Here is a 20,524-nt window from a genome sequence, read left to right as displayed (position 1 = left end):
AGCCGTGCATGGTCGTCCTAGGTGTAGATCTGAGTCGAAGAAAAATAAAGTACAGATTAAAAAGAACTTACCATTTAACACTGAATGGTGCATATGATAATAACGCTCGCTCTCATCAGTAAATTCAGCGTCAGCATCATTTGAATCCTCATGAGTTGGTTCGGGGAGGGTGGGAGGCGATGGTTGGGGAGGTTGTGAGAAACCCGGAGGAGGGAGTGAGAAATCTCGAGGTGGTGGTGAGAAATCTCAAGGGTGGAACTCTGGTGACAGGGATTGTCGGGGATTGTCATGAGGGGGTGGTAGTTGGGGTGGTGGTATGAGATCCTGAGGGGGCGGTCCTGGAGTGGGTAAATTTGAGTGGTGCGAACACCTGTGTTGGGTGAGACCTGATTGGTTTCAAAACCAACGCGTGCAGCCTGGAGCTAGGCATGGAAGCTGGAGCAGGTGGTGAGCACGGCGGGGAGGCATATGTTTTCTATGCCTAAGTTGGTGTTGACAGCCGAGGAGAATTTCCAAGGCAGCATATTCGGGCACAAGATTACTGGTACCGATGTGACCAAATCAGAAAGGTTTAATTCGGCCAGATTCAGAGGTTCTTTAGTAAAGAAAGGCCCAAATCACACCCAGAGGGCACATTGATGCAAGTTCAAGCCAGACTGGAAAGGAGTCCGATACAGTGAACCCTAGGTTCACACTGGCAGCACCAAAAAAATGTGGAAAGGTTCTGGTAAACATTGATGTTCAACTTGAAGTTTGCTGCGCCGAAATGAATATTGACATCTTGCGGCAAAATTGTTGGTCGAAACTAATAGTAGTACTGGGACCAGAAAAGTACTGCTAAACCAACATCTCCGGCAGGTCCGGAAGGATCGCGCTAAAATAGTAGTAGTAAGTGGTAGGTACGTCAGCCTGGGCAAGGGTCAATGTAAGTATTTATTCAGAGTCAGCTTAGACTACAATTTTCCGAAGAATCGTGGCAAAACTTACCTTGTTGTCAGCCACCATCGCCCTCAATTTTCTTCAATCTCCCGAGCCCTCCATTGATAGTATCATGCCTGCCAGTGCAGTTCCGAAACGCATGATGACTCAACCTAAAAATGCAACTCAGCATCCAGGATATATTCTGACCAGGGGCGAAGACCGAGTAAAAAGACATACCAAAGCTCAAAAGGCCGCGGATGACCAACGTGAAAAAGAGGAGAAGGAGGCAAGTGAAACAGCTATACAGGAAGCGCATAAGCGCATTGCTGCATTTCGGAAACAAATGCAGGCAAACCAAGCTACTGTGTGTACTGATGCACCTAAGCCCACTTGTCCTCATCCTCGTCCTGTGAAAAAGGGTGTGAAAGCCCTAGAGACCTCCGACTTGACTATGGCTGCCGAAAAGGCTGTTGGTGCCAAAGGCAAAGGTGGCAGGGCAGCAGCCAGTGCCAATGTTGAGCATCCTGCAAGTGAAGATGATGAGGAGTTGGAGGTCCAGATGCCGGAAGCACGCAAGAAGAAGGGGAAGAGGACGGTGATACCAGTGAAGACACCAGTGAGAGATGCAATTGATGTGGTGGGTGCCCTTATCGATGAATCAACGCAGGCACATGATGATGAATCGTCTGATGCCATGTAAGGCATTTAGTCTTCTTAACCATCATGAAGCTCCATCTGACCAAAACATCTTTTTTTTTTCAATCTTATGGTCCACGATAGTGATGGTAATAGCTCTATGCGGGCTCCTAAAAAATACAGTGTGGTCAATCACATCCCAGTTTGGAGGGAGAGAATTCCTGAGGTTGATGGTTCAAAGCCATCCTCCATCTTCAACTTGAAGAACAGACGTTCTGCAGTGCCTTCCACTCTCTCTAGCACCGCTCCCTCCTCTAAGCTTACTAGGGGAAGCACTATTAGTAGTGCTGGTGCCCCACTCACACCTACTATCTGTACTCCCGACGCTGGGGCCAACGACGTATCAGCTCTTTTCACAACCCTGTTTGCAGACGATGAATTGACCGAATCAGTCAAGCACTCTCAAGCCCTCGCTCGTATGTCAAAATCAAAGGCTGCTCAGGTAAGTCTAATCGTCTAGTTCGTTTTCATGTGCTAACCGCATTTCTAGGGCGTCAAAATTTCTCCCAAGGTCCCAGAGAATTCTCTACTTCAAATGAACTTAGCCCATCACAATGCCAAAGTGGCACTTGAGCAGCTCAATCCAATTGAGCCTGATGTCACTGCCGATGATGGTGCCTTCAATATTCCTGAGCAGACCAAAGCTAAGACCGCTCCTCAGATGGCCTCCCTGGTTGACTATGGATCCGACACCGATAGGGAATCTGATCTTAAACCTCCTCCTTCTGCGCAGGTTCCCAAAGGGTATTATGATGATCTCCAACCCCCATGTCTCGCTCGAGCTTACACATACTGCCCTACCAGTGTCAAGCGCAAACTTGCAGATGTCGAGGATCGCCTGACTAATGATAGCCTGATCGAGGACGACCTTATGATCGAGGACGACGACCTTATGATCGAGGATGACCTTCTGATCGAGGACAACCTCATCATTGAGGACAACCTGGTCGATGAAGACTTGCCCTCCTCCGAAGTTGAATTTGTGGGTCAAGCTCAACGTCACGTCAAGCCTGTGGTCAAGACCGAACATAAACCAGTGTCGTTGCGGGTGACTTCCGCGGTAGTGTGCTTCAGTTGCTAATATTTTAATTCTACTGACTACGAAATTTGTAGACCGGCATAGGCATCAAACACAACGCCCCCCCAGCAAAGCGGCTAAAGTCCTCTATCACAAATTCTAGGAGTGTGTCCAGCATTCCAAGTACTGTGACACCTGGTCCCATGAACCCCTTAGAAGTGACAGTGGAGATCCTCCCCCGTTCTGCATACAGGATCAAGCACCTTCCTGGAGGTCCTCGGGCTGTGGCTAGGTGGAGTTCTGTGTTCATCCCTACTCTCATTTCCACCATCGGAGATCAAGATGAAGTCTGGGGTCGGGTCGGGTCGGAGACAACTTTATGTGCTACTATGCAGGACACCTGGGATGTGGTCTATGAAGATATCCCCCATACAGTGATGACTGATGGACCTGTCATGGCTATAGTGAGTAGTTTTTGATGCCATTCATATCTGACATTTCTTTTGTTCTTAGGCTCTCCAGCGGCTATCAGAGTGGCGCAATGGCATCGGTTCCACTGCTGTCACAGTATTTATGAACTTCATGTTGCTGCAAGATGATGTCGAGACCGATGAAGACCGTAAGGATTTTGCAAAGAGTTTACTTCTCAAGCTAGCATTCTTGTATGGGCACATCAAGGACGATGAAACATTCGAGAAACCTTTTCAGTCTGAGCTCATTATTCAGGTTCTTGTACAGCATAAGTGTGCTACATGGGGTGCCATCAACAGCCATCACACAATAACGCATGCGAAAGGGGCTCTCAGCCTTTCCACTGTGGCAGTACATATTTTTACTCTCTCTTCACAGTATGGCTAAATCATTTCTCGTGTTCAGGTGGAACATGCCCTCCTCCTTATCGCTGGGCCTGATGAGACATGTGTCAGTGAATTTGAAGTCAATAGTAAAGGCAAGGCTGTCAAGGTCCCACACTCTCTTAACAAGGCCTCCGGCAAGATTAGCAGCTCTCGAAAGGCCTTTTTGGACACCAACTTCGGTGCGATGACCAGGGGTTATATGATGTCTATCAACCGCCTGCCAGAGTCAGTTCTCCGGGATGTCTGGGGACAGGCAAAGGACATTGCCTTGAAGAGGTGTGGTGCACACACCACTCTGGATGAGGACTCTGAGCTTGATGAGCGTGCGCTCATCTTCGCCTAGTACTACTAGGGGCCGCCCAGTACTTCCTCAAGTTCATATAGTAGGCCACTGTCTATATTTCCTGCTCGCTCGCTGTTACTCACTGAGTACTACTAGTGTTTCCCACTCAGTCGCTGTTGCTCACTGGCTCACTAGTACTAGTCACCATTTGTTTTTAATGCATTTCAAACTCTACTTTTAATGTCCTTTTTTTTCCTTACTTAATCTACTTGTCGCTTGAAATGCAGTCATTTGTCTCTTAACAAGTCCGAAATAAGTGTGAACAAGTCCAAAATATGTAGAAAATAAGTGAAAGAAGTATCTCTACTTGCTGCTACTTGCACTACTTTCAAAGGCAAAATCATTGAAAAAAGGTCGAAATAAGGGTGGAAAAGGTCAAGTCAAGAGGAGGCATCTACTTTTTCGACTTAAACTGCCTTGTGGCAAGTTGACGGCAAGTTGGTGTCACCGTTCTTGCGAGTGCCTTATCCGTTCCTTTTGGGGAAGTTGCCCGGCGGCAAGTAGCGAAAAAGGAAGGTCAAGGAATGTGTAAATTTACTGATGGCCTATGACTCTGTTTTCTCTCACTCTTGAGAACCGCGCTGCGTGTACGACATTCTTACAATTGCTTTTCAGAGCTCCGGTCTCTATTAGCGCCGTCGAACGCAATACACGCACCGTGACCCAATCAAGCATCCACCGATGTATACTAGTTTTTTTCTCGCTTATTGTCGTTGTAAGCTGACCTAATGTACATGTGGTTTAGTGGTAAGTGTACTAAGTCGTTATTGTATTTACTCATTAGCTTACATGTCCCAGAGGTAGGATGCGAAGCTGTGAGAGCTGGTCTGGCAGCTGTTTTTGGGTGGGGTGCATGCGCAAAGGCACCAGATGTGGCGTTGATACGAGGTGTGTGCTTGCGTAGTAGTTTGAGCGAGGGTTGCTAAACGTGTGCAGAAGACTACACAATTTATTGGAACTCTGACACGTCACTTGGAGCAAAACCACCATCAAATCACTGCGTCGACCCGAAGGGCGATGATGAGCACCTGTAAGCAGCCATTACACTTGTTACGATTGCTGACCCCGTTTCACGGGACTAGACAGCTTCTGGACGTCATTCCCGTAGTTCTTTATCATACGCATCGACTTTTCTCGCGCCAATTCAAGCTTTTATGACCCTGCATGACCGTGGCGTTATCTTTCCGGGTATGGATCACTCATTTGATCCCATCTCGGTTCAGTCGAATATCTTCATCAACGATCTCGGATGAGCACTGGCATATGTGGCTGCCTTCGGGATGGAAGTTCTACTATCGGAGTTGTCTTATTTCTTTTCTTCCATCGAAGGGATGGTGAGATAAATCGGACGAGAACTTTTTCAAGTTTCCAACGAATTGAGCAATTTCGTGGACCTTCCTAGTGCTCAAGGTGACGTATATTCCTTTGGAGGTGTCATGTTTCAAGTGCGTCTCAGTGTTTGTGTCCTCAGCATCGCCCTGGGTCCTTTCTGATAAAGCTCCTTATCATTACTTCCCGCGCGACACACAGATTCCCTGCAATATCTACAAGCATCAAGCCATTGCACCCAGACGCCTCCTGCATAAATGGAGCGTTATCCAGCAATACTGGACGGCTCCGAGAAGGGCTTAAACGATGACCTGAATGAAAGTGCGAAGATCTTGTGCGAGAGGACACGAGCGTTCTACAATCTCTCGTATCGAAATTTATCTGCAGTTCCTGGCACTGATGAGAGCTGGCGGACGTGCACTTCGATGGTTGCGCGAGCAGGGTGGTGCTCACCTGCTAGACGGGCTGTAATGAGACCACTGACTGAAGCAAGAGCTGAACGAGGACAGGAGGAGAATCTAGCTGATCCGTTAACGCCATCAAAGCTGTCTTTGCATGAGATGCTGATCGATCGCAGAGCTGCAGATGACACGGTCATACTATTAGGTCGGACGACCAAAGAGAGGGGAACCCTAAAAATTTGATCAACCTGATTCAGAATTTCGGACTAACCTTATGTTGGTACAACGGCATATTGTGGTCGTGGTAAAATCCCATGAATGCCAGTGCCTCGGTGCTAGTCTACAGCCAGCTCTTGAACGTCAACACAAAGGCAGGGATCTTGCGAATATTCTCGTTCTTCTGGTTATCCAAACTGCCCTGGGCCTAAAAGATCCGACCTCATTACGCTGCCAGTGCGACAAACACTTTCCCTTCCCACCTGGATCTTTAGTGCGTTGCCCAATAAACGGTGGAAAGTCCAACCGAACCAGAAACATCGAGCCCGACGTCCCTGGATGTAGACGTTAATGATAATGGGTGAGTAGACGCAGTTTTCTTGCAGAGTTCCAACTTGAATGAAGCTGACTCACATGGCAATTTTTCAACCAATTTAGACGCCCGCTCGACCCTTACTGCGAAGGTCGTGAAGGAATTGGCTCATGCTACTGCCCAGGGCAGTTTCGGTGACGTATGGAAATGCATGTTCTCAAACAAAGATATTAACGCGGAGGTATATGTTGTAGAACACCAGCTATGATGATATGAAGATATTGCAGAGGTTGAACGTTGATGTGCCATAATAACATTCTTCCCTTGCGCGGGATTGCCTACGGGTTCGGTCCAGTACCAGTTATCGTATATCCACGAATGTCCAACGGATCTTTGAGCACATGTCTTGATGAAAACCATATAGACCCACAGATTTGGTTTGGTAAGTCTTCCACAATGGTATAGCTGCACCACAACTCACGGGCGTCGTCACAGCTTGCTGATGTAGCTGCTGGTCTCCAACTTCGTATGTCGTGTCATATCACTTTCGCATTGCACTAAGATAAACTGATAGTATATGCCATGCGCATAGACGGTCTACTGCAACAAAGTAGCTCATGCAGACCTCACAGGTGTAAGCAACTGTGCGATGTGCATACATACGAGGCTTTTCACATCTTCGTTCCTGCAACGTACTTCTCAACAAAAGAGCTCTTGTAGTGAACCATGGGCTCCTGACCACATGCTCCGACCTAACCGGGACCTCTTACATCGGGATTCGGGAGTAACGTACGATGGGCTGGTCCCGAGCTTTTCGAGGTTCCGGATACCGAACATCAGTGCCTAGCTCACCAAACTAATATTTAAAGTTCATTTGGATGCATCGCATACCAGGTCTGTCGATGACGTATATCCGCAGCGCTCTCGTGTCAGGTTTTATCGGGCCGGCAGCCATACTATAATATTCGCAGTACTTGATCACTAGGTGGTTGTGGCCATCGCCGAGAGGTGTCAAGCCGGAGCGTCTAGATATCCCTATCGTTGACAATTGTCACGGGGACTTTATGGAGCAATTTTGGGTTGAGTCATCACAGCGGCCTCATTGCTGATGTTCGAGGTTTGATGTGTCACTATATATAAAGATGCCATGTGTTGACCCATGTTTTTGTACCAGATAAGTATGGCCATCAACTTCTTGGGATTCCGTGCACATCAAATGAGGGTTCGTCGATATAGAAGAACCGACTTGGGAGATCCATGATTCGATCTGCACACTCCAAGCCTTGCAATACTGCCAACCCCTACCTGGTTGTATTGGTCATGTGCCTAAACTGCGGCAGTACGGCCGTTCTATCTGTCTCCTGCGGATGAATGAAAAGTTCCATCAATCCAGGGTTCGTTGATTTAGAAGAGCCAACTTGGGAGATCCGTGATTCGATCCACACACCCCAGGGCTTGCAATACTGCCAACCCCTACCTGTGTTGGTCATGTGCCTAAACTGCGGCAGTATGGCCGTTCTATCTGTCTCCTGCGAATGAATGAAAAGTTCTCGATGATCGAAATACAGTCGCCACCCTTGCCACCCGCATGGAGTTGATGGACTTGGACGAATGGAAACTGGCACAAGCACGATGTCATTCTTCCTGTGTGCGTTATTACCTATGGGTTTGGTTCAGTACGTACCAGCTATTTTCTCCCACAACAGCTCACACTGGCATCAAGTTCTGCCTAATACGATACCATCCCATAACGCCGCAAGACCTTTTGCTGGTCTCCAATCGCGTCGTTTTCGAATTGCGTCGAAGTAAGCTAAATTGCACTCTAACGAACCGGCATTCACGTCGCGTATCTCTCAGGTGTAGCGGTGCGCACTCCATTTCAAGACTTGCCAATTTACAACACGAGGTAACTTGTTACAAGGAAATTACTCCTTGAATCAGGGCAGTCCAGATTACGCCGGCCAGGCGTGCCATGGGCATGGAGCATATGATATAAAAACCGTATATTCGTTCAATCCAACTCTCGCAAGTATTCTCCTCACATTCGTGCTCGGCCATAATTCACAGAGATAGGTTACACTGCATCACAGACAAGGACGTGAGCGCAACATGAATTCATCCACATCGACACTACAAAGCCCATCGTTCTCACAGCCAGGGCAGGCCCCTGACCAACAATCAACGAGACTACTCCTGCAGTCATATCTCCAGTGCCTCGACCGCCTTGACAGGTTAGAGCATCGTGTGCACGAGGAAATCCAGGAGATGCGCAGCCTCTTTAGGAATATCCTTGACAACTACCAGTCAAATGTCACCATGGAAGATTCTGGCGGATGTGATAGCACCGTCGACTCCCAAGCTGGGCTCGATGGCCTCAATGTAATTACACCATTTGGATCTTCACACGACCGCTACTTCATGCCACAACCTGCACCGCATGAGGCATCGTTTGGGGTCATGGGATCGCTATCAGAGAGCATAGAAGGTAAATTTGCTGTATACGCAGTCTTTCCTCTAAACCCTTGCCGTGTACAGGCTTATTGCTCAATGGCACCCGCGAATTTGCCAACTATGTAACGCCTCAGCACAGCATGTACTCTGAGGACTTTCTGGCATTCTATGACCCGCGTGTCACGGAATCATCATCAGAGTCTGGGATTGTGGATGCTCGCCTCGGTAAATTCGTTATCATTCGCAATTTTTCATTGAAATGCTTAGAATATATTCCTAGGTTTCTCGCTCCGTGGCACGATCGACTCCATCTATGAACCTGCTGCGCAACCCTTCCAAGGCGTTTATCTCGAGGAGCATGTCCCATTGGATTCTTTAGTCGGACCCGACGCGCAGCTGCCTGTCCCCGTCATGCAGGCTAGCCAAGTGAAGGATAAAGTGAAATGCACCCAGGACGGGTGCTCAGCAATCCTCAACAAGGACAACCTCACTCGTCACGTCAAAGAGGTGCATGAGAGGAAGTTTAAGGCTGTTTGTGCAGGCTGCAGAAAGGTGTTCAAGCGCTCGTATCAGATGAATGAGCACATCCTTCGGACCGCATGTGGAAGATTCTAGATTTTTATCTTGTATAGTGTCCGTTTAATACAAGGCCACCTTGGTGGCCCCTTGACTTCAATCGCTACTCCAAGGAAGGTTGAGCCATTCATGGCAGAGGAAGCCCTAGAGATAGTAGTTATGGAGGTCATAGAGGGAACAGGGAAGGCGATGCGCACCGCCGTTTGTAATGTCGAGTATTTTCAGGGGAGTGCTACAATACCTATCAACTTATTAAACGCGTTACGCCATGCTCAAAACACGTGGTTTTATCAGAACTTTACCTCTTCGATTTTCAAGACTCCTGAGCTCAGCACGTCAAAGTCCGGTGGAGGAACGAGAGTTTCACTACACTCACATATCGCTGATCGGCTAAAATATGCATTCAACGTTACTGCGCAAGCCATCAGAGCATTGAGGAAGATACGTAGCACTCGGTACACTTTGTATTGCATCAGGTCAGGACGAGTCGGAGATCCGGGACCATCATGGAATTCTAGGGTCTCTGGGACGTTCAATATGGATTCTAATACTGTACAGGACGCAGCTAAGACTAAGGAACCTGGTTACCTTGAACAGTTCACCTGACTTAGCCTACCTAAGCACATACACAATATCTAGATCCTTATTTGCTTACCAAAGGGTCTTGACCATTTAGAATTTCGGACTCTGGCTCGTACAGGAAGCAATACGAAGTACAAGATGGCTGTTCAGTTTTACGTTGATGAACCGCATTTTGCTGTGGTCGTGGTAAATTCCCATGAATGCTAGCTCCTTCGAGTTGGTTCTAGTTCGCAGTCTAGTACAACCAGCTCTTGAACAACAATCCGAAGACAGGAATCTTGCAAAACCTACTGGTAGCAATCATTCTCGTTATTGTGATTACTCCAAGTGCCCCGGGCCTATATCCGACCTCATTGCGCTGCCAGTGCGATAAACGTCTTTTCTTTCCACCTGGATCCTTTAGTGGCCGCCCAAGAAATGGCGGAAAGGCCAACCGGAGACAGAAACGCCGAGCTCGACGCACCTGGATGTAGACGTCGATGATGATGAGTGAGTAGACATAGTTTTTTGCAGAGCTCCTGATTCATGGGACAAAATTTTCAACCGATGTAGACGCCTGGTTGACCTTACCACCAAGGTTGTCAAGGAATTGACTTATGCTACGCAATTTCAGTGACGTATGAAAATGCAGATTGGCAGACATAATAATACGGAGGTTTGGTACAAGTTTCGTAGTAAATATACTCATCCACGTTATCCAGTGTCTGGTCGTCCGCTAGTGTTTGCTGTCTACGGCAACGGCCTTCCACCATGTTTTCCTATCAGACAGGTATGACCATCGACTTGTTCCGTGAAAATTAAATGAGGGTTCGTCGATTTAGAAGAACCAACCCGTCACACTCCAAGCTTCAAGGCTTGCTATATTGCCTGGTCGTGTTGGTCACAAATGAAAGGGAATATGAATATATTCTATTTGGCCACCTACATAAGCTGAAATGGCATATACGGGTCATGCAGGCCATTTTTGTTCTAGCAACGTGTATCATATGTCTCAAGACGATACACCACAGGACTCGCCTATATATATATATGGTTATGGCTATGGCTGTAGCTAGTCACCGTTGTAATGTGACGGAACATGTAATTTCACAATCATTAACGGAGGACACCCGGTAATTGGGCGTCTATATAGACTTCACCGTACAGACCTGCACACGGTCCTGCATGCGCAGTCTGAGAAGTCTATATGTCGGGCCAATGGCCCAGTTATTTTTCTCCTTGGGGATGCATACTGGCATCAAGCCCTGCTTAATACGACAGATAACCTCCGATCGTGTCGTTTTCGTCGAATTGTGTCAGAGTAAGCTACGTGCAGTGTGCACTTCATTTCAGAACTGGCCTGAACATGAGGCTACCAGTTAGTTTCTGATTCCAAACAGGCCAAATTACACCTATCAAACGTGCCATGGAAAAGGTGGAATGAACATAAAAAGCCGCTCAATTCCCCCAACTCTCACAAGCATCCCCCCCCCATCCGCACTCGCCTATACACTAGGCTGCATCATAAACAAAGACATGGATTCACGCACATCAACACTACAAAACCTACCGCCTGACCAGTATCTAACACTCCAGTTGATTCTCCAGTGCATCCACCGCCTTAACATGTTAGACCAGCGCTTTGACATGTTAGACCGCCGCCTTGACGTATTAGACCATGGCGTGCGTGGGGCAATGCAGGAAATCTGCAGCGTCAAGGATCCCGTTTGCAACTACCAGTCAGGTTTCACAATGGAGCATTCGGGTGGACGTGATAGCACCGTCGACTCTCAAGCTGGAGTCAATGACCTCAATGCCATTACATCGCTTGAATCTTCGCATGATGACCAAATCATGCTACAGCCTGCAGCACTCCACGGAACATCGTCCGAGGTCATGGGATCGCTGTCAGGGGGTACAACAGGTAAGTTGCTTTATACGCAGTCTTTCCTTCAAATGCTTATCATGTACAGGCTCATCGCCTTACGGCGCTCGCAGTTCTCCTATCACAGTGAAGCATTCGGGTGGACGTGATAGCATCGTCGACTCCAAAGCTGGATTCAATAGCCTCAATGCTATTCCACCATCTATATCCTCGCATGGCCCCTACCTCGTGTCACAGCCTGCACCCCATGAAGTCACGTACGGGGTCACGGGATCGCTGCCAGAGGGTACAGAAGGTAAGTTGCTGTATACGCAAACTTTCCTTTAAACGCTTACCGTATACAGACTTATTGCCCAACGGCACCCGTGGTTTTGCCAACAATGTAACGCATCAGGGCTTCCCGGCATCCTATGACATGGATGTCACGGAATCCTTATCAGAAGGCGTGGGTGCTCACTTCGGTGAATTTGCTATCATTCGTAGCTTTTCCTTGAGAGGTTTACAATGTATCCCTAGATTTATCGCTCGATGTCGATGGCACGTCGGATCCCATGTGTGAGCCCGCTGGGCAACCCGCTGCCCAACAGCTCGGTTCTGTTGTGCAAACTAGCCCAGCGAAGGTCAAAGTAAAACGCCCTAAAGTAAAATGCCCCAGGAACACGTGTTCAAAATTCATCAACAAGGATGGCCTCACTCGTCACATTAACGAGGTGCATGAGAAGAAGATTGTGGCTGTTTGTCCAAGATGCAAAAAGGACTTCACGCGCACAAATGTGATGACGCACCACGCATGTCCTTGTGAAAGATTCTAGATTATTATCTTGTATAACAAAGTCGTTAAATATTCGACGAAGTAGTTCCTTATTGAGGAAAATGCAATCTAGGGGATGCGGTGTTCGCTTGATACAAAGCTGCCTTGATGGCCGAAAGTTCACCCTTGACTTCATTTGCTACTTCGAGGGAGGTGGAACTATCAGTGGGTAGAGCAAGCCCTGGAAATAGATGTAGAGATCTCGAAAGGAACAGGCAAGGCAATGCGCACCGTTGTTTGGAATGTTAAGTGCTTTCAGGGGAATACTGCAATAAACTTAATGAGATATGAGGCGAATGTAATGGAAAGGCATGCTCGAACATTCAACTTACTGGGATGAATTGATGCGGAGTTAGGGACCGTTTGGCAACCACTCGGTTTTGTTTTCATCTGAGACGGAAAAAAGCTAGGCGTTCGGAAATGCATCAAACACCTGTCACACTGCAAGCAAACTCTGGATAGTGGGTCCTGGGATGCGCCCGGGGGAAGAGCACCAAACAGCGTGTGGGTATTGCAGGGCAAGTGAGTGGTAGGAAATGGTTAGCGCCCCAGGAGTATGGGGGAGGGGTAGGAAACGTATTGGTTGTATGTGATGATGATGGTGATCCGTTCTCCAGGTGTCCATAGTAGAACCCTCCACGCAAATATGGAAATAGGTGCGGAGAATTCGGAGATGTATGGCTGCGCTAACAACAAAAACCATGATTCGGTCGCAGCGTTGGCGTGTTCGGGTGCCTGGATAAGTATATGCCCTATCGCCGGCATGTCCCGGGCCATGAGTATTATATGCTCCACGACTAGTACATCCCTTGGAGGTCGAAAGTCGAGTACGCCAACGATAAGCCTCACCAGCGAGCGGCAACTCAGCGGCATTGATCCGCATCGCCTTGTCCCTATACGTGCCGTGCATCATTTTGTCGATCAATATAATTGCAATCTTGATCTCATTGTCGATCATGGGCCTGCACGTTTCAAGGCTTCGATCGGATGTGTTACACGTGTCGATCTAGACCTTTGACATCTTGGAGCCAATGTGTGATGCAAGCTGTATACTTGTGCAAAGACTCGGCCTAGGTGGCAGACTGAGATAAGACTAGGTGCAGGTGCCGTCCTGTCGGAGCAGCTGTTACCATAAGTAACAATATCGGCGGTAATTCATATTGATTGTGGTACCATGATATGATTGGAGGCACACCATTATTTATATTCATAGCCCTAAGAAGGCCTTGACGTTCCCGCTCACGCCGGAACCATTGATCGAAGTTGACATGTCGACATACGATCCAAATACATACAAGTAGGTACTGTCGATCATAGAGCTCGGTAGGTACGAGTCCATGTATTGATACGAGGAAATATCTCGAAGGAAGCCAGAAAAAGGTACGAGTTCGCGTATTGATACAAAGTAGCATCCTAAAGGAGTCGAGAGAAGCCGGAATTAGGTACAAGCAAATACAGGAAGTAATTGCTTCCCTCGACTTCTTTAGGATGCTACTTTGTATCAATACGCGAAATTGGGCTTGTACCTTGTCCTTAAGTCTGACATATATATTTAGCACGCGGTTCGTGTCCACCACCCCGTCATATGCTGTGCAACGCTGATGCACGCTCTTGCTCGGTGACAATTGTGTCCACTTGGAATTCAAGATGCCAATCTCGGTATCTAGGAGATTGTAGACAAGTGGCCATTATCGATATCAGCGGAGCAGACAAGACAGGTAGCCTCGAGGTCGGCAGAACCTGCCTCTTCTAACAAAAACGACCGAGAATATTGACAAAGCGCTTACTTTTCTGTTGCACACACTAGTTGATGCCTGCGCTTGCCTCGAGCGTGCTTTTCTCTCGCTACGAAACCTAGTATTTGTTGATGAATTCAATGACAAAATTCTGCATTGTAGAGAATGGATGAGTGAGAGGTGCACAGGTACGGATAACGGTTCTTGCGGAGTCTGTGATAAGTCTATGTAGACCTGCCAATTTCCAGATTTTCTGCATTAACGCGCATTTCAACGGGAATTGAAGCGTTCTGTTCGGGCTACAACGTTGCACACCAGAATTACATAAAGTTGATTCATTTACTACCAGTGTACACCACGGTGGCGGAATGCCCAGAGAAGGTAGTTCAAGCGGTGAGAGAGCAACTATTGTTGCAGGTAGTGCCGCTGTAAGGACCGCAAGATCGTGTTCCAGCGAAATGAAGCGCGTTGATCGGATGCCGGATTCGCTGGTGCACCGGGTAAAATCAACCGGCCATTGGTTCTATTACATATTGCGGATTCTATGGAAGGGTGTCTAACGTGGCGTAACGTGACACTAGACTGTAGGTGGAATGGAGGGTGCATATGCATGAGTCTACCAACCTAATGATTCTACTACCTTTCCTATCCCACTGCAAGTATTTGTTAGAGAACATCGGGAGGAAATTGTTGTGATGGAAAAGCCGCCCGTCTGTTATGATAGCTACCATCGGTGGTGGTGAGATCATCGACACCGACAACTAGCAAGTGCATGATCATTGTACCCTGTAACAAGTTCTGACAATGCACTTCCTCATGTAATTCTAATGCAGCCTACTAGCCCGACTGGACAGGATTCGTATCCAAGGAGTCGCCTCATCCAGTAGCGCGCGGTAGTTTCAGGGATGTGTGGAAATGCACCTACATCGCATCCAACCGCCTGGAGGCAAGCATACTACACGTGTGGCTGTCCAACAATCTGAATTCATGACAGGTAGCAGTCAAATCCATAAGGATTGATGTTGCAGGCGACGATTCCAGGGACAGAGTGACTCAAGTACGTTATCGGCTTCTCCTTTGCATGTGATACGCTTGCTCAAACCTCATGTCTTCAGAGACTCTTGGTCGATTTTCGTGCACGCAAGCAACTGCATCACGAAAATCTTTTGCCTTTGCTCGGTTTCAGTCACGAATTCGGGCTACTTCCAACGATGATTTCTCCCTGGATACACAACGGCTCGCTCACCACATATCTTGAACACCGTTTCACGGAAATGACCATCGAACAAAAACTCCTGATCGTGAGTTGTTTCTCAGAAGTGCTGTTACATCTATAGCGAGAAGAAGCGAGGGACTGGAGCGTTAGAGCTAGAACAGAACGATAATCTCAGTCGTTGGAAAACGGACTCTTTGTATTTAGTATGTACCTAGGACAGAACGATACTAGGTACTTGTTAGCCTTTGAATGTAATAGGTGAAATAATGATCACGTACTGTAAGCCTGAGGCTTACGACACGTGACAGAATCGCATCTTGATTGGACACCGTCTTTTGTTTGTTCGGTGTTTGCACCGTATAGTATATAGAGCTGCTTGCCCCTTTGTTCGTATCTTATCTCTTACCATACCGCTCAATCCCATACGCTCATCCACGTACTTGTTGCCTGTTGTCTGTTAGTGTCGGCTGTTGACTGCAACAGCCTCACACTTTTTTTATACGTTCGACCGAGCGTAATAACTCTGTCACCACACCGGCCGCACCGTTACATAACCAACCGAACCGTTGGGTATTGACCTTGTAGGTCAACCCAGTCTTACGTTACACAAACTGCCTCCCCGCTGTACGCGTATCCCTATCCTTCCGTCGTCTATTACGACAAGGAGTCGCTCCAGACTTGGAGCAACGCCTGACGACAACCCGCCTGAGAACAACTTGCCAGGTCCGTTGTCACCTGCTATCGAACGTGAAATATCCCCCCTCACTACCATCGCATCTTCTCGTGAAAGTCGGAGACCGCGCGCCTTAAACGATGCGCATACATCCACTGACTCAGACTCAACCGACTCTAGCCGTAACTCACACGCAATACCAAGGATGTTGTCCAAGGTCACGCATGTAGAACAGACTGCTGGAAACAAACCGCCCTTTCTCACAGCTGGTGAAATCACGCCCGAAGCTCTACGTTCTTGGGAGATGGGCCACAATACCCTGTAGGTATGATATATTAATATCTAGTATTGTAGAAGGCTGATGTTATATCAGAGCCTGTGGTCCATAGACCATGATGTATCAACTTGCTCACCTTTCCTGCAGGCTGTGCTGTGATGGATCATGTAGACAGTGATACATCAAGTCCGATGTCCTGCATCACGTGATATATCACCAGTTTGCGTGATGTATCCCTTCAAACACTTGTGTGATATATCATTAGTTTGCGTGATGTATCACCTTCAAAGCTTGTGAGGCCCACGTGATATATCATTAGTTTGTGTGATACATCACCTTAAAAGCTTGTGAGGCTTGCATGATATATCATTTTCATTAGTCTGCATGATACATCACCGGTTTCTGTGATGCATCACCTTGGAAGCTCTACACGAGGCTCGCGTGACATATTACTTGCGAACGGAGTTTGCACATCATATCACCTTCAAAGCTTGCATGATATATCACTTGTAACTACATAGTATATTATATACTCGCCCTTGTCAAAAGGAGGGGAATTGGGGTTTAACTAGGAATGAAGATCAACTGTGAGGGGAGCTTGCCATGAAGAGTTGGCTGCCCACATGGATTTGAAGTGGACAGCCATTTTTCGGCGTAGATTGGCCTGGCGTTGGGCATAAGCAAGTGCACCCTCTCTGGCTTGCAGTGAGCTAAAAGTACGTCGTGAACCTTGCGTGTCCCACCAGCCAATGTGCCAGTCGAGAAATGCAATGACGCAGCGCATTTCCTCATGCAATAACTGCACTTCTTCCTCCCACCGATGAGCTCGCGCTCGTGCCTTGCACCATTCAACACGTAGTGCTATAAAATGGCCAGGTCAGTGAGAAGCACCAGTGGTTAGAGCGTACTTACAGTCCTGCAGCCCTAGCTCATTGCTGTTGGAGCCTGAAGTCTTCCAGATCCATGATATACTTTGCTGCCCCATCATTCGGCCATCGTCGTGTTTGAGTGGTACTGCATCCTTTTGCTTGTCGAGTGGCTTCAGGCTCCTCTCCCAGTTGTCGTTCTTGCCCAGCCTTGATGCCAGATTCAGAAGTGCGCTTCTAGAGGTGGAATACTTAAGTGATAAGGCATCGATGCGACATTCAGCATTATTGATGATTCTGTTCGCTTGGGTATTTGCTCGCTGTCCTCGGATAAATGTATCCTTATACTTGTAAAGATGGTATCGCAGGTTGAGCACAGTGCGGAGGTCATTCAGTGTGTCATACGCTTGAGCTTCACGCAACTCCCACTCATGTTCGAGCAAGCGGTCGTCACATGGTACTCGATGGGGTAGAGAGGACGGCAGGAACGGGTTAATGTTGTGAACCTTGGCTTCAGTTGCAACATCATCCGGCGACCGCAGGCGGGAGACGCCAGGAATATACAACAACTGTACCCGGCCCCATGTGTCAATGTGTCGGCGAAGAGCATTCACCCGCTGTAAGAGCTTGCCCTTCTGAACATCTGTAGTGTGTTGTCCAACCACCTTGGCATCAAATTCAAGACGGCACCTAGAATAGAGTCAGTTTGTGATCCAGTGAAGTTCAGAAATGTCGACGCAACTGTTGATCTTCAAGTTCTAATCCCGATGAAATCAGCACTGATGGCGAGATATCATCATGTAAGGACACATCGTTACCGTGCTCAATCTCTGTGGCCTCTGCTGTTGATAAGGCCAGACGCACGGCAGCCTGAGTTATTGCTGTTGAAAACACCATCAGCTTCTCAAAATGCGTTGAATAGAGTACACATACTTGTCGTAGCTCTGTCTTCAAATGGGTTCGGTCGTGAACGGTCTTCCTCCCATGCCTCAATGTCCTTCCTCCATTCGGCTAGCTCATCTGTGGCAAGAGAAGCCTCGAAATTGGTGAGATTGTTGACACGTTCTTGGACCTCGATTAATGCGAAGTTGTACTTTCGGCGGAAAATTAAACCTGCGAGACAGAAACTGTAAGTTCAGATATTCAGTGAGAGGCCAAAAACTCACCCATTGCGCATATCTTCTTCCAATTCCAATCATTGAAGTGGTCATCTAAGGTATCACACCTTGAACCGGGACCCATTTTGTGTGTACTTGTAGCAATGGGGTTGATGTCCGCCCACCCGCGCTCTGGAGCTTCACTGTCTGTGTGACCAACGCCCTTGATCAGATTGAAGGAGAAGGATGTCTGGCATTTGGCGATGTGGGCTGGCAGGTGAAATTTCAGTACGAGAAACACAATGGACTTTTCGTGGTGTTTGATGTGGTACTGGTGCGGGAAGGTGGACATACGTGTCCAGATATGCTTGCTCCATTGGCAAGCAATATCGTATGATATATTTAATGCCACTATGTCCGATGAAGACCGCATGCTAGAGAAAAATAAGTAATCCATATTAAGGTACCTGTATTGTGCTGTTAATAATAATATGACTAAAAAGTGAATGTTATGCACCGTTCGCCCTTTTGTAAGTCGCCGATGGAGCAGGGCTGTTTGAAATTGTGTCGTGCACAATCGATGGTACCGGCGCCAGTGGCCGCAAGCCCACGCGAGACTCTTGTATCTGCGAGATTTACCGCATTGTGACTGGAGCACGAACTCATCTGCACAGAGTTATACTTAGTGCCCAGGACAAATAGAATGATGGACTTACCTCCTGGGCAGCTCGTTCTTGTGAACTGATGAAACTTTTGTAGGCATGTTCCTCTACAAAAAAAGCATATCCGTGATTGAGACCAGGATCGGCCGTGGCCGAAGAGACATTATGGCGAGCCAGACGAAAATTGGCATCAATGCCCAGAAATAAGGCATATAGGAATCTGGATCTGTGTGAGAGCAAAGTCGGAGGGAAAAGATGCTAAATGTACATACCGTATTTCAGATGGTGCGTTTTCCCATTTATCTGGCAGATTTTTTCCTACATGGGGACATGCAGGACATAATACAGCACATGCACCTGGTTCAGTTGCTGCGATACCTTTGGGGTGATGACCTTGACCAGCGCGTTGCATCTGCTTGATGAACAACCACTCTCGCATCATGCTCAACATAGATTCATAACGGTCCTAGATTGTAATATGACAAATTAGAAGAGAATTAGAATTAACATTAGCACATACCTTTGGTACATGAATTCCTGTATTGTCCGTCAAACGGGCAGCTGTTTTGTAAAATTCAAATGTGGAAACTTTGGACTTGAAAGACAACATTTGAAAGTATTCCAGTGCCTGAAATGTTGCGGCTGTTTTGGGATCGACTGTTGTGGCAGGAAAGAGATGAACACGTAGTAGTTGAACGATGTGTGGCTGAGCAGAAGCGCATCTGCAGAAATCTAACCCCACTTTGTAGATACTGTTGTAGTGGATGATAACGAAGTCGTCATTGAAAGCAGGGAGTGGGTTGTCACAACAAACGCCAGAGGTGTGTCCAAGTTGCAAACGTATCCCCATGGACTTCGAGGTAATATCGTCGAATGAGATGCCATCCCAACGCTAAGTTTAAAACACAAGAGTCAGTTGATGTAAGGAATGTGAGTATCTATGCACATACCTCCATTTTATGAAACGGCTGTCTTGCATGTACACGGACCATACACAAATGACAGAACATCTCGGAACCATCACAATCCTGACAACGATATATCGCAGCTTCCTCACCACAAACACAAATGTCTTGCGAATAGTCGCCCTGACCCTCCAGACGGAGGAATTCCTCCAAGAACAAGTTGGCATCAGATTCCCATAAGCGCAAGGCCTCACCATGAACCACAGTGCGTTTTTGCCTCGCGAATTCTACAAACTCTGGCGTGTCATTTTGAAGGTTATCAGGAAAGTCATCGAGAGTTGTAAAGTTAAACTCTGTAGTCTCCAGTAGGACTTCTGAATCTCCACGACAGCGTTTCCCTGGAGAATTTGGAACAGTGTAGTAGGTTGAAGAGACGTTCAACCGCCCACTTTGTCCTGTTTCAAAACTGCTGTGCTTGCGTTGTTGAACATCATGTGTGTGTTGAGGCGCATCATTGGTATCGTTATTCACTGCTTTTGAAGCAGCAGCACTGTGCGCATAGAAATCGCGCTGATAATGCTTCAGGGCTTGCCGTCTCTGGCCTCCAACCATTTGTCGTCGGTGTTAGTGAGACACGGTTCACAAATTTGGCTGGTTTATATTAAGACTTGTCTGATATATCAACCGCAGTCTGCCAAACGAGTAAGTCGGCGA

The 20,524-nt window shown here is 47.5% G+C and overlaps 8 protein-coding genes across 8 annotated transcripts; 6 read left to right on the top strand and 2 right to left on the bottom strand.

The window, feature by feature from the left end:
• Nucleotides 1-1,051: 1,051 nt before the first annotated feature.
• Nucleotides 1,052-3,835, top strand: F5891DRAFT_957310 (uncharacterized protein; the record flags this gene model as incomplete). Its single annotated transcript, XM_041375473.1, has 7 exons — nucleotides 1,052-1,617; nucleotides 1,714-2,059; nucleotides 2,195-2,443; nucleotides 2,555-2,677; nucleotides 2,731-2,823; nucleotides 3,314-3,457; nucleotides 3,512-3,835. 7 exons carry the CDS (start codon nucleotides 1,052-1,054, stop codon nucleotides 3,833-3,835), a joined length of 1,845 nt encoding a protein of 614 aa, XP_041222943.1.
• Nucleotides 3,836-4,397: 562 nt separating this feature from the next.
• On the top strand, nucleotides 4,398-5,297 carry F5891DRAFT_535617 (uncharacterized protein). Its single transcript, XM_041372151.1, has 4 exons — nucleotides 4,398-4,723; nucleotides 4,772-4,865; nucleotides 4,918-4,956; nucleotides 5,059-5,297. The coding sequence occupies exons 1-4, from the start codon at nucleotides 4,564-4,566 to the stop codon at nucleotides 5,171-5,173; spliced, it is 408 nt and encodes a 135-aa protein (XP_041222942.1). The 5' UTR covers nucleotides 4,398-4,563; the 3' UTR covers nucleotides 5,174-5,297.
• On the bottom strand, nucleotides 5,253-5,762 carry F5891DRAFT_1049100 (uncharacterized protein; the record flags this gene model as incomplete). Its single annotated transcript, XM_041362410.1, has 2 exons — nucleotides 5,253-5,280; nucleotides 5,520-5,762. The coding sequence occupies one exon, from the start codon at nucleotides 5,760-5,762 to the stop codon at nucleotides 5,520-5,522; it is 243 nt and encodes an 80-aa protein (XP_041222941.1). The 3' UTR covers nucleotides 5,253-5,280.
• A 77-nt stretch (nucleotides 5,763-5,839) lies between these two features.
• F5891DRAFT_982747 (uncharacterized protein) lies at nucleotides 5,840-7,203 on the top strand (the record flags this gene model as incomplete). The annotated part of the gene is made up of 5 exons (XM_041377253.1): nucleotides 5,840-6,055; nucleotides 6,168-6,335; nucleotides 6,519-6,536; nucleotides 6,687-6,728; nucleotides 7,066-7,203. The coding sequence occupies 5 exons, from the start codon at nucleotides 5,840-5,842 to the stop codon at nucleotides 7,201-7,203; spliced, it is 582 nt and encodes a 193-aa protein (XP_041222940.1).
• A 380-nt stretch (nucleotides 7,204-7,583) lies between these two features.
• Nucleotides 7,584-8,264, top strand: F5891DRAFT_1049095 (uncharacterized protein). The gene is made up of 3 exons (XM_041362409.1): nucleotides 7,584-7,899; nucleotides 7,952-8,119; nucleotides 8,168-8,264. Exons 1-2 carry the CDS (start codon nucleotides 7,706-7,708, stop codon nucleotides 8,028-8,030), a joined length of 273 nt encoding a protein of 90 aa, XP_041222939.1. The 5' UTR covers nucleotides 7,584-7,705; the 3' UTR covers nucleotides 8,031-8,119; nucleotides 8,168-8,264.
• Nucleotides 8,204-10,319, top strand: F5891DRAFT_982746 (uncharacterized protein; the record flags this gene model as incomplete). The annotated part of the gene is made up of 8 exons (XM_041377252.1): nucleotides 8,204-8,579; nucleotides 8,630-8,770; nucleotides 8,826-8,953; nucleotides 9,239-9,576; nucleotides 9,598-9,704; nucleotides 9,931-10,067; nucleotides 10,107-10,192; nucleotides 10,217-10,319. The coding sequence occupies 8 exons, from the start codon at nucleotides 8,204-8,206 to the stop codon at nucleotides 10,317-10,319; spliced, it is 1,416 nt and encodes a 471-aa protein (XP_041222938.1).
• An 899-nt stretch (nucleotides 10,320-11,218) lies between these two features.
• F5891DRAFT_1242808 (uncharacterized protein) lies at nucleotides 11,219-12,126 on the top strand (the record flags this gene model as incomplete). Its single annotated transcript, XM_041369751.1, has 3 exons — nucleotides 11,219-11,606; nucleotides 11,656-11,862; nucleotides 11,912-12,126. 3 exons carry the CDS (start codon nucleotides 11,219-11,221, stop codon nucleotides 12,124-12,126), a joined length of 810 nt encoding a protein of 269 aa, XP_041222937.1.
• A 4,722-nt stretch (nucleotides 12,127-16,848) lies between these two features.
• On the bottom strand, nucleotides 16,849-20,422 carry F5891DRAFT_1192079 (uncharacterized protein; the record flags this gene model as incomplete). Its single annotated transcript, XM_041367556.1, has 10 exons — nucleotides 16,849-17,141; nucleotides 17,193-17,836; nucleotides 17,889-18,027; nucleotides 18,080-18,259; nucleotides 18,313-18,710; nucleotides 18,761-18,909; nucleotides 18,960-19,125; nucleotides 19,178-19,371; nucleotides 19,426-19,797; nucleotides 19,856-20,422. 10 exons carry the CDS (start codon nucleotides 20,420-20,422, stop codon nucleotides 16,849-16,851), a joined length of 3,102 nt encoding a protein of 1,033 aa, XP_041222936.1.
• Between the last annotated feature and the right edge of the window lie 102 nt (nucleotides 20,423-20,524).

Source organism: Suillus fuscotomentosus (assembly GCF_016647785.1).
Source record: "Suillus fuscotomentosus strain FC203 chromosome Unknown F5891scaffold_47, whole genome shotgun sequence".
Taxonomy (NCBI): domain Eukaryota; kingdom Fungi; phylum Basidiomycota; class Agaricomycetes; order Boletales; family Suillaceae; genus Suillus; species Suillus fuscotomentosus.
The sequence above is the reverse complement of the archived record's forward strand: the minus strand, read 5'-3'. Positions and strand labels throughout refer to the sequence as shown.

Coding starts and splice junctions, on each gene's coding strand:
- F5891DRAFT_535617 (XM_041372151.1), top strand. CDS start 4,564: ATGTACATGTGGTTTAGTGGTAAGTGTACTAAGTCGTTATTGTATTTA. Junction 4,724..4,771: donor AGATGTGGCGTTGATACGAG/GTGTGTGCTTGC, acceptor AAACGTGTGCAG/AAGACTACACAATTTATTGG. Junction 4,957..5,058: donor CCCGTAGTTCTTTATCATAC/GCATCGACTTTT, acceptor ATCTCGGTTCAG/TCGAATATCTTCATCAACGA.
- F5891DRAFT_1049095 (XM_041362409.1), top strand. CDS start 7,706: ATGGAAACTGGCACAAGCACGATGTCATTCTTCCTGTGTGCGTTATTA. Junction 7,900..7,951: donor CGTTTTCGAATTGCGTCGAA/GTAAGCTAAATT, acceptor CGTATCTCTCAG/GTGTAGCGGTGCGCACTCCA.